At 35.9% G+C, this 12,027-nt stretch overlaps 1 protein-coding gene across 2 annotated transcripts in view; it reads right to left on the bottom strand.

Annotated features, from left to right (window-relative positions):
• Positions 1–12,027, bottom strand: part of MTPN (myotrophin) — a 60,879-nt gene that overhangs the window by 22,049 nt on the left and 26,803 nt on the right. For both annotated transcript variants that reach the window (XM_009003005.4, XM_078342122.1), the window contains exons 2-3: positions 6,944–7,057; positions 6,046–6,129 (exon numbers count right to left, since the gene is read on the bottom strand). In XM_009003005.4, the coding sequence (XP_009001253.1) occupies positions 6,046–6,129; positions 6,944–7,057 (198 nt within the window). The remainder of the gene's footprint in view (positions 1–6,045; positions 6,130–6,943; positions 7,058–12,027) is intronic.

The raw sequence follows: 12,027 nt of genomic DNA, 5'->3' as shown, positions 1-12,027 counted from the left end.
CGTGTGCTTGAAAATATCTGAAGCTATTTAGATTTTATTGGAGGTACGGTAGTAATTCAAGTAACAAATAGTAATGTAAGTAAATATTTGTTCTGCCTACAAGCTCACCAATTTGCTTATGCTGGAAGGGGCTGACTTTCAGCCCTTCTATCTTACACATTTGATTCTTAATTCAAGCAGCACATTCCGCACCATCGACACTTCCCTGAGGACTCAACAATGCTGACACACGAGAGGGGTATTCAAGTTTTACTAACTGGCTGCTTAAGAAAAAGCACAGAAAATATATTTATCAAAAACATGAATGTTACCAGACAAGAGGGTTTTCTGTATTTTCTTAGCAGACTGAATTTCAGTACTTTTTAATCTCTATAGCAATTATATATAAGACATAAAACATTTTGACTTCCTTTAAATAAAAAGAATGCAGTCAAGTAACCAGGAATAGTGGTCTGAAGCAGCTGAGTCACTACAATTAATGTTGAATAACCATCGTGTGTGTGTGTGTGTGTGTGTGTGTGTGTGTGTGTTGTTGTTGTTGTTGTTGTTGTATGGTTAGAGTTGGCTTCCTAAGGAGATAAATTCTTTGAGACAGAATCACAGAAAAAACGGAAAACAAAAAAGCAGTTCTTTTGGGCTTTCTCCTCTCAGGCATAGCTCAGTATGCTAAATATCACTAGCAATATAATGATAACAAATTAAGTATGCGGTCAGCTTATTTCTGTAATCCAAGAATAAAACTAATTACAGTGTTTTGAAACTTTCATTAAATTCTCAATTCATGAGATTTTGATTCTCTCAAGTTGGGGTACAACTTTTTCTACTTATTTGTAAGAATTCTTATTTCTACAGGCGATTGAGGTCATTTTTAATAGCATGTAAGGCACTGGAGTGCAAGCACAGCAGCATAAATGACTGAAGGCTTATCTGTCTAAATTCTAAATTATAGCAAATATAACATCCCTAAATGATTGATAAAAGAAGTAAATATTTAGGATATTTCCAAGTAATACCCCATAGTTGATTATTTAGAAATAGTATTCCTTAGGATTAGGAATACTGAACTTCTTAAAATTCTTTATTAAAATGATAAGAAATTATATAAATTACATGGAATTTTAATGAGTTTATAGAAAATGTAATCATAAATATAATGTATTATATTAATATTAGACATGTACAACACAACATGAGGCTGGTTGCAGTGGCTCATGCCTGTAATCCCAGCACTTTGGGAGGCAGAGGTGGGCAGATCACCTGAGGTCAGGAGTTCGAGACCAGCCTGGCCAACATGGCAAAACCTCATCTCTACTAAAAACGAATTAGCTGGGTGTGGTAATCCCAGCTACTTGAAAGGCTGTGGAGAAGAATCGCCTGAGACTGGGAGGTGGAAGTTGCAGTGAGCTGAGATCGCATCACTGTACTTCAGCCTGGGGGATGGAGGGAGATTCTGTCTCAAAAAATAAATAAATAAATAAATAATTTAAAAAATGTGCAACATGATAGTGTATTAATGCTACAGGCAAACTATTATTATTTCTCTTACAGAACTGTCTTCTTAAAGCACAAAACTAGACAAAGATGTCAAATGATATGTAAGTGAAAAATATTAGTTTCCCTTTATCTGTAGGAGACATATTCCAAGACCTCCGATAGATGCCTCAAAACCACAGACAGTAATGAACCCTAATACATATGGCCACGTGTCGCTTAATGAGGGGATTTCATCATTGTGTGAACATCATAGGGTGTACTTACACAAACCTAGATGGTACAGCCTACTACACATGTATGAATGTGTTCTAGTCTATTGCTCCTAGGCTACAAACCTGCATCACAAATAAGTGCTAGCATAGTCTAACGAAAGCATCCAGGAGGATACACACTCACCTTGCAGCACTTAGGAAGCATCACCTTACCACTGAGGGTTAGGGTTTTAAAACAATGTATCTTATAAATTCCAAACTGTTTATCAGCTAGATCAGGGATGGCAAAATATGGCCTGGATGTTTGTTTTTGTATATAAAGTTCTACTGGGATGCAGCCATGCCCATCCGTTTATGTATTGTCTATGGCCGCTTTACAATTATAATGGCAAAGTTACCTCAGTGACCACGTGGTCTGCAAAGGCATACCCTTTAAGAAAAAATTTGCCAGCTTTCAAACTGGAGGACTTTTTAATACCACCTTTTAAGTATCCTTTTTATTCTAAAAATTTTCTGGTTAAGATTTTTTAGGGTAAGTAAAGGGGAACCTTATTTCACTGAGATAATTATAATTCTAAATGACACATGACTGTACAGGCTGCCTATTCTTGCTTTGATAAAAACAGGCATTGGGCTTGGCCTCTATATAGACTCCTGTGCTGGTCAGCTGCCACTTTGCTATCATGGGTGTCTGTTTCAAACACTCACATCAGCTTCTTCACACTCTCACTCCTCACTGCAGTGACCTCTCCCAGGATGCTCCTTGAGCCTGCATTATCTGCCTCCGGAACTTGTTTATTCTTGCTAGTTTTACCATGTTTCTCAGGTACTCTGGATTTAGTGAAAGTACCAGAAGCTTTGATCATCTCATATTATTTACCAATTATTTGGTTCTACCTTATTTTTAAAAACTTTAGTGTTTACTATTTGCTTATTCACATACTAATTCATACTAACTTCTCACTCATTCCCCTTCTTGCATCTCAGTGCATCCAAGTTATTACTCCCTTGCTTGGGGGTACTGGGCACCTATGGGCGTGGCCTTGGATCAGATCTTACCCTTCTGCAACAATACTCTCTTGCTCGTATTTGGGAATTTCTTCTTTGACCTTATCCTGCCTGTTTTCTGTCTTTCAAGGATTTCTTACAATTTCTTGTCAAATGGATCCAGTTCTTCTGGTCCAAAGCAGATACTGGTCCACTCACTTTAAAAACATCTTTTCTGTCATTGGGGGCAAAAAGGGAATACCACAGAATGTGCTCAGACCTAAACCTTGAAATGGAAGCCTCACATCTGTTCATCTCTACATTTTCTCATTTACCAGCTTGCCATTTAAAAATGAGGCCACAAGTCTTTTTACCTGCAGATATGTACATGTTCCATTTCTCATTAATTGTCCTGACAGTAATTCCGAAAAGCAATTTCAAGTAAGAACACAGGCTGCTGAATTCTACATCTTGGAACAAACCTTGATTCCATTACATTCTGTTTGATTTTCAAGCAGTTACACCTCCCTGATATAAATGGTTTCCTTATACATAAAAGAGAGATAATAATTCCTAAGTATTTGGGTTTATAATAAATTACAAATGCTACAGCATTCATATAAAGTTTGATTTCAAATATTCTAGCAAACATCTTTGTTTTTATGATTCCCCCCATTAGTTGCGATCATATTGAGTTTCTAAATCCCTGCTTATTATTTTGCCATTTTTCCTATGCTAAGGATAAATCAACTGGATAATGTATTAGAAATGTCAATGAATCTGGAAAGTTCTTAAACCAAGTCTTTTCAAGTGAATTCATAATAATCCATAAGAATTCTATTTTTGATAAAAGGCAGAACAAATGACTTAATATAAACACCGATTATAACTTTTACAAGATGCACTGGAATAGCCCTATTTTAGCAACAAAGAATTTTTGAAATAGTATAATCAATTTTCAAAAACAATCTGCCTAACAAAACTACAGGGTATCCATTAAAGCAGCTTATGCCATCATAAAATCAAAGTAATTAATTTTGAAATAGCAGAGGTAAAATGTACTATGCTGATTTCAAAAAGGAAAGAAGAAAATCTCTTTGATATAAAACAATAGCTCTACATGGTTAAAAATGGTCTGCTACCAACGTAGCTATCTCTGAATGTCACTTATTTGTCTAAAAAAGTCAAGGTTCAGACACAAAAAAAGAACAAAATAAGTAAAAGAAAAAGTAAAAGTAAAGCATAAGTAAAAGAAAAAACTAGTTAAAAGTAAGAAAAGTCACAATCAGTAATTTAGCAACAGGGTACATGTTTATAGGGAACTGTCTGAGATAACATCTTGGGGCCTAATGTACATGCAAATCAATCTAACTTTTCAAGAACTTATTTAATGTTTTCAACTCTTTAACAATGGAAACTTACAAGCACAAGGTCTCAATGACCTAGAGCATCATGTTTTGGGAATAAGGAATACAGAACAATGGTTTGGGTTCTCACTGGCATAAAAATTATATCTTGTTTTGTTTTTCCTAGGAGGACAGAGAGGTCTAACACAAAGACAAATTGTTCTGAGATACAGTTTGAGATACAGTTAAAAGGAAAAAGTACAATTTAGGGCAGGTCATTTAGTAAATGGCCAGGGACCCAGGCAAAAAAGGATCCCATGGAGGTTTTTATTTTCAGAGAACAAAACTCTTGGCTGGGTAAGAAAAGAAAGGGAAAGAAGGGTAAGGGAGGAGTTCCATTTCTTTTGCGAGCTAGCAGACAGGCTGAAGCCATAGAAATAAAGCCAATGCTGAGCAAGAGACCTGAGACAGGTCAAAAAAAAGAAAAAAAAAAAAATCAGATCATAGTCATGCATCTTAAATCCAGGGTCAAGCAGTGCCTCAACTGTATAGTTATATAAATTAATAAGATCTCTTTACTATTTAAGCTTGTCTGAGCTGGGTTCAGTTACTTGCAAGACAGAGTCCTAACTAGTATAGTATTGAAATTATATAAATCTTTCATAAACAGCAAATCTGTTTTTGATACAGTAAGCAAAAATATTTCCCACGGATGAAATTATCTAGCAGTTTTCAAAGGTACTTTGTAATCCTTTCATGGACGTAGGGGAGGGATGGACAGTAAAGAGAAAGACAGTGACTGGAAATCTTTGTGAGCACACCCTATCACAGATGCTGGATCCAACTAGTGTTTGCTTTATTTTGCCTTTTGAAGAAATGCATCGTTCATATCAGTATGGTATGAAAATTGCTCCGGATATATAACCAAACCCAAACCCAAACAACAACGAAACACATATTTAAAGAAATCCAGCAACTGTGGTTAACATGAAGCTGTGGGTAGAAGAAACTCTAGTTCTATTTAGAGGATCCAAATTAACTGCTTTTAGAACCATATCTTTACAAAGTTGTCAATAAAGTGTTAAGAGATAAATGTGCTATCTTCTTTCCCAATTTTCTTTGTATCTTATTGAAGGTGACACTAGAAAACATAAAATCCTCTTCAACTTTAGTTATAATAAAAGCTACTACTTACTGAGTGCTTACTATGTATCAGGCACTGTGGCAAAATGCTTTGTATACATCTACTCATTTAATTTGTTTTTCTCTTGCTTCTTTTAGCAGGGCTTATTTTAAGATCCCAAATGAAATATTATAAAGAACACTTTGCAGAGTATGGTCACAAAATGACAAAGCTGAAATATTAGTGATAGTATTGTGACTGGTAATATTTTGTAAAGATTTCTTGCTTTCCAACATCTGTAGGATCCATCTAATACAGCTAGAATGGCTGCAACTAAATGGTTAATTTCTGAGTCTGGATTTTGAACTCTATCTAAGGGCTTATAATAGCAAAGACAAAAAAGGTAGGAAAACTCCAAATTTATCACTATCACCAGCATATCAAAAAAACCAGGTAACTTGGACAGCCCTTACTTACAGCAAACTACCTCTAACCATTTTGCTCAGTATGTCCTCCAGAAAAATAACACTTACATATTTCAAAGCAGTGTTACTCAAAGGGAGGTCTATGAACCTGGTGCCAATTCACAAAGTATTATTATCCAAAATGACATTCTTTTACATCAAGTACAATGTACAATGTTTATTTCAAGCTGATTTTTTTTTTTTTTTTGTAAAAATTTTCTTGACAAAGGAGACTGTTGATTTATATTCACCCAAGCTCCTTACCTATCAGAAACTGGTCACTGTTTACAGGCCAGCTATTTTGAGTAACACTAGACCTCAATTTTGTATATTGCTGCCTCACGAAATTCAAATAAATTAACAATACTTGGCTTAAACACAGTAATAGAAAAAGCAGTACAATTAGTAATTGACCTCACCTTTGACAGAAGCAATTTCACACAAGAAACATGACCCTCATAGACAGCAGACAGCAGAGGAGTAATATGATGTTTATCTGGAGCCTGTGAAATAATAAACAAAGAGATAAACTTTTTCATTTCTTCCTTCTTTCTAGATTTAACTAGGAAACTCTTACAAGATATACCTATTTGCCTTTCTAAAAATTAAAAAAATCAATCCACAGAGTCAAGTGTCTAGTCTGCCTATGAGCACTGTCTTTCCTTAGGAGTCAGAATAGGAGAGCACAGGGAGTAGGGCTTTGACCTCAGCTCAAATCTTGGCTCTGCCACTTACTATAGGACTATTATTTAGCCTCTCTGAGCCTTGATTCTCCACAACTGCAGAAATGCCAGTGTGGTCCAGTAAGGGAAGATGGGGGTAAGACACAGCCAATAAGGAGGTAGAAGGGCTGGGTAACATGGCATCCCTTGAAATGCAGAAGCTACAAAAGGCTAAAGTCGGGAGACAACTGTGCTTATCTGACCACTTGCCCATTGACCTGTGCCCAATAATCCAGTTTACATTTAGCCTATGACTGCAGAGTCTTATGCTCTATTACATCATAGCTATTTGTTACTCACAGATAGTGCTAACTCCCCAAGCTTTAGAACTTGAATAGCAACAGCCATGGGGGGAGGGGGGGAACATCCTAACCTTCAATTTTTGTCAGCTTAAAAAAGTCAGGGATTTTTTGGGCTTATTTTTAAAAATTCCACCATCTGTATTTTTAAGTTATAGGCAATTTGGCATAATTTCAGACTGTATTCTTACTTAGAATGAAGTTTCTACAAATAACTATTTTATAATCTATAGAAAACAATTACCCATAACATATTAACAAGAATTTTTTCAAGAATGATAATGTCGTCTACGTACATTAATATCTGCTCCTTTCAGCAGCAGAAATTCCAGAATTTCAAGCTGCCCACAATCTGCTGCGTAATGAAGAGGCTTCCTTCCACCTTCTAGTGTCCGGTTGACATCTTCTCCCTTATAAGAAAAGCAAATGAAAACAAGATTTATGTGAATGGAAGACTTAAGAAGCGAAATGCGGCACCTGACATTTTTACTTTCTTAAAGCCATAGGAGTTTCATGAAACAATTAACATTTCTTGAAAAATGAAATAACCAAAAGCTTGAAATTCTGCACAGGAGTTAACATACAGTATGACGGAACTTCAAGTCATAAGTATTCGAGCTGAAAATATACAATAATGATAAATGTAATGAAACTGAACCTCTCCATTTCTAAGGGGTTCAATCAGCATGTCAATATGTGACAACAAAAGACTAGTGAGTTCAAGCACTGAGATTTTTACACAGTTCATGTTACTTGTATTTTAATTCTTCAAAGAAAGTATTCCTACTTTGATGTAGGCAGCCATCAATATTACAAGGTAATTTCAGTACTAGGTATAAAGAATTTATTTCATTCAACATTCAGTACAGCCCAATTGTGTGGCAGGCACCATGCTAGGCAGTAGGAGACAGTGGTCAGCAAAATCAGACGCACCTCCTGACTACATGAAGCTTATCATCTGGGGTTGGGGGGGCAGATATTAATAATCACAAAATTAAATATATAATTTCAAAATACAAGTGCTATAAAAAAAGGAATCAGGGCTTTCAGAAGAACATGACAATCTTGGTGATGAATGGAAGTATAGGGCCAGAAAAATGAACTTAAGTCTAAAAAAGTCATTTTCCTTCACTGAAGATTAACAGAGACTAAAACTGATGACTGCCTTCTCTATGGACCAGCTGTAACACATCTGACACTCTGATACCCCCATTATTTCTAATCTTCAACCCCAAGAAGATAAAACCTCCATCTAACATATATGAGAAGTCTAAAGCTGAAAGAGGTTAAATAACTTTTTACTGTGGTTCAGTTAGTAACAGAGTAGCGATTTAAGCCCATTCTCTTTCTGTACCAACATGCTTTCTCTAATTTGGTATTTGCCCCTTTCCCTCTTAGAAGAGTTCAGATTTTACTGAGGAACAAAATGTCCTAAAGAGTTTATTTTCTCAGCCGGATGTGGTGGCTAACACCTGTAATCCCAGCACTTTGGGAGGCCAAGATCGGTGGATCACTTGAGCCTAGGAGTTCAAGACTAGCTGGGCAACATGGCGAAACCCCATCTCTACTAACAATATAAAAAATTAGCTGGGCGTGATGGTATGCTCCTGCAGTCCAGCTACTTGGGAGGCTGAGGTAGGAGGATCACCTGAGCCCAGGAAGTTGAGGCTGCAATGAGCCATGATTGTGCCACTATACTCTAGCCGGGGTGACAGGAGAGAGATCCTGGCTCTAACAAACAAAATTTATTTTCTCAACAACTTTATTATTCATTTAGTATAGTCTGGTCAACTCATCAAGTCATACCCTGAATCAAGATGTTCAGAGCCCTATCATTTTACAGCCACTATAAACCATTCTTCCAAATACACATACTCTAAACTCCCCCTCCCCTTTGTCACTTATGCTTGCTCCATTCCTCCTTACCATTAACTTAAATACTATAGGTTCTACAAGCCCCAACCAAATGTAACATTTACCTTGTCTATGAAATTTTCAATGGTAATGGTAAGCTCTTGTAAAACTCACAGGAATCAATTAGTATTTAAATATGATGACCTTATAACTTTGTGTATGCCTTCTTTCCCAACAGAATGCAAATTCCTTGAGAGTAGAAATGTTTTCTTCTTTATATTTTCCTACAGTATGATATGTGAAAAGACCTAATTTACTATGTGTATGAGTTTTCTTAACTGTAAAATAGAGATGACAGTACCTACAGCTCATGGAGTTGTGAGGTTTAAACTATATGATCCATGTAAAGCACTGGGATATCATATTAGCTAACATTAATAGAAATATGGTTAGCTATTATGTGTAAGTATTATCTATGTACATAATAGGTATACTCAAATATGAATTTACTTATTCTTAAGCATTCTGAGAGAAGGGTGATACAAACTGTCTACCATAGCAACCAATGGTAACAGTGAAGCATTAGGTAAAGAAACTAAATTATAGAGTGTTTCCAAATTCCAGCCCACATGTATATTTCAAACATACTGTTTTTTTTGCGGATCAAGAGTTTTATCAGAAAGCATCTTCCTACTCTGAAATATTAGATGATAAAACAATCTTTTTCTAAGTTAAGACTTCAGTAATCAAAGCAGTAATTTCTAATGAATTGTTTACTGAAGTCAATATGTGATAATGTGCATTACAACAGGGCCTCCTGTAAATCAGAAGGATATAGAAGGAAGGTGTATAATGTGCCTAAAATCACTGGAGACCAGGTCAGTACCCCAACTCTACCACTTACTTTGGGACCAGAGACCAGGCACTTTCTAAATTTTAGTTTTCTTATCTGTAAAATTAGAATAGAAATATCCACCCTTCACAGGGTTTTAGTGTTTCATTAGATGAGATAAGCCATGCAAAGTGTTTAACATAGTGCCTGCCACACTGTTTAATACATGTTTAATAAAGGCTAGTATATTTAATAAAGGTTAACTATTATTTTTGTGGATTCTTGGCACTGGCTTATATTGGACAGAAAAGATTATTCAAAAATAGGATTAAGGCAGGTTTCTGCACAATGGTTGAAATACGAATAATTAAAGACATTATTTATAGTAACATGTTTTATATTCAAAATCATACTTAAATAATAAGGGCGAACTGCCATACAACCTTAGTCTTTATTCACAACTGCAAAAATATTGTTGAGGCAAAGAATACTTAACAATTCAGATAAAATTAGTTTTCCTCTATTAACATTTCCTTTCTATTGTTAATACTAGTTGGACAGGATTAACTGGACGAGTCTTTAGAGGGAGACAAAGCAAATAAATACGTGCAGTAAGTCATCGATAAGATGGCTTTGTCAAAGATACTTCCACGAATCATGTTACATCCTCCCTTGCACTCTTAATAAGAGAGTGCAAAATGCCTATGAAATGGCGTTGTGAGTTTAAACTTTCTCCTTTATCCCTTCGGAGATTTACATTACAATTCTTATTTTAGCATACAAAAAGATGACGAGAATGAAAAGGCTTTGTGTGACTGACAGAAAAAAAATACCTTGTCAGCAGGGCCTTCGCAAAGCAGTACTTATGGAGAAATTTATAGCACTAAATGCCTGTACTAGAAAAACAGAAAGATTTCAAATGAATAATCTCTCTATTTCCACCATAAGAAACTAGAAAAAAAATTAAATCCAAAATAAGCAGGAAAAAATAATAAAGATCAGGGTAAAAATCAATGAAAAAGAAAACAGAAAAATGAGAGGAATCAAAGGCTGATTCTTCAAGATCAATACAACTGATAAACCTCTAGCAAGAGTCATCAGGAAAAGAGTGAAGACACAAAGTGCCAATATCAGACTACAGATTATCTCCCCACAAAGAAACCTTCAGATTCCAGATGGCACCACTGTAAATTCTACCAGACATTTAAGTGAAGAAATAATACCAATTCTACCCACTCTTCCTGAAAATGGAATAGATGGGATGTTATCTCAACTCATTCTGTGAGTTCAAATCATTACTTTGATTCTAAAACAAGACAAAGTTGCTATAAGAAAAGAATACTATATGCCAATATTCCTCATGAAAAGTGATGGAAAAATTTTAGACAAAATTGCAGCAAATTCAATCCAACATTATGCAATAAGGATAAAATACCATGACCCAGTGGGGTTTATCCCAGGAATAAAGTTGATTTAATATTTGAAAAGTCAGTGAATATAATTTACCATTTTAACAAACAAAAAGTAAAAGCCATATGATTGATCATCTCAATGGATTAAAAAAGAAACCAATATCCATTTCTCATCAGAATTTCGCAAAGTAGGACAAAAAGGAAACTTCCTTGGCCTACAAAAAAACCTACATTTAATATCATACTTAATTGGTGAAAGACTGAAAGCTTTCCTCCTAAGATCAGGAACAAGACAAGGATGTCTGTTCTTACCACTTCAATGTTGCACCAGAGGTTCTAATCAGCACAATCAGGCATGAAAAGAAATAAAAGGCATCCATTTTGGAAAGGAAGAATTATAGCTGTCTTTTATCTGCAGATCACATGGTTTTGGGGGGGATGGTCCTGAATGACAATTTCACCAGGTTTTCAGCAGTCTTGATGGGTGATAGGTTCAACTAGTGGTGGTGAAATAGGAAAGGAAGATAGTGCTCTATATAGATCCTTTCTTCCCCCCCTGCAGCCTATATTCTAGGCCTTACTGACATCACCAGAGATAAACACACCTATTCTGTAATCTTCATTCTACCTTCATAAAACATTATCAGCTACAGAGAAAATTCAAACCCTAATTTTCTTTCCCAGATTCTGGGGACAGAGAAGAGATACACAATCTTAACAGGTTCCTTAGCTCAGATGGAAATGTTACCATGTTTTCCTTTTACTCTAGCTCTTCCACTTTTCACAGAGACTATTTTAAACCCCTTCTACTTATTACAGACCTTAGACTTTTGTCTCCTCCTTCCCCTTCATTCTCAGCAGATAAGCCCATATCCTTCTTTATACAGAAGACTGCCTTCAGACAAGATCTCCCTCAGGAACTTCCCTCTATCACACCTTCCTGCAACTGACCCATCCTCTCATCCTATCAAAAGCCATCCCTCACCTATGTTTTGTATATCATCCCTTCTTCTTTTTTGGGGGAAAACTTCATGTTTATTCCTTTTCCTGACTGTGTTTTCAACCTCTCCTGTTTTACTGGCTCCTTCTCATCGGCATGTGCCATTCACAGCTCTTTCACTAAAAAAGCCAACAGCAGCACAAAAACCTCCCCTTGGACTCGACATCTGCCCTTCAGTTACTTCCAGGGCTCAACTTTACAAAAGGGTTGTCTGTATTTGCTATCTCCAGTGTTTCACCATCTACTCTAATCTGGCTTCCACCCTCAGCATTATTACCATAA

This window comes from Callithrix jacchus, chromosome 11, assembly GCF_049354715.1.
Source record: "Callithrix jacchus isolate 240 chromosome 11, calJac240_pri, whole genome shotgun sequence".
NCBI lineage: Eukaryota > Metazoa > Chordata > Mammalia > Primates > Cebidae > Callithrix > Callithrix jacchus.
This window is presented reverse-complemented; position numbering and strand designations above follow the sequence as displayed.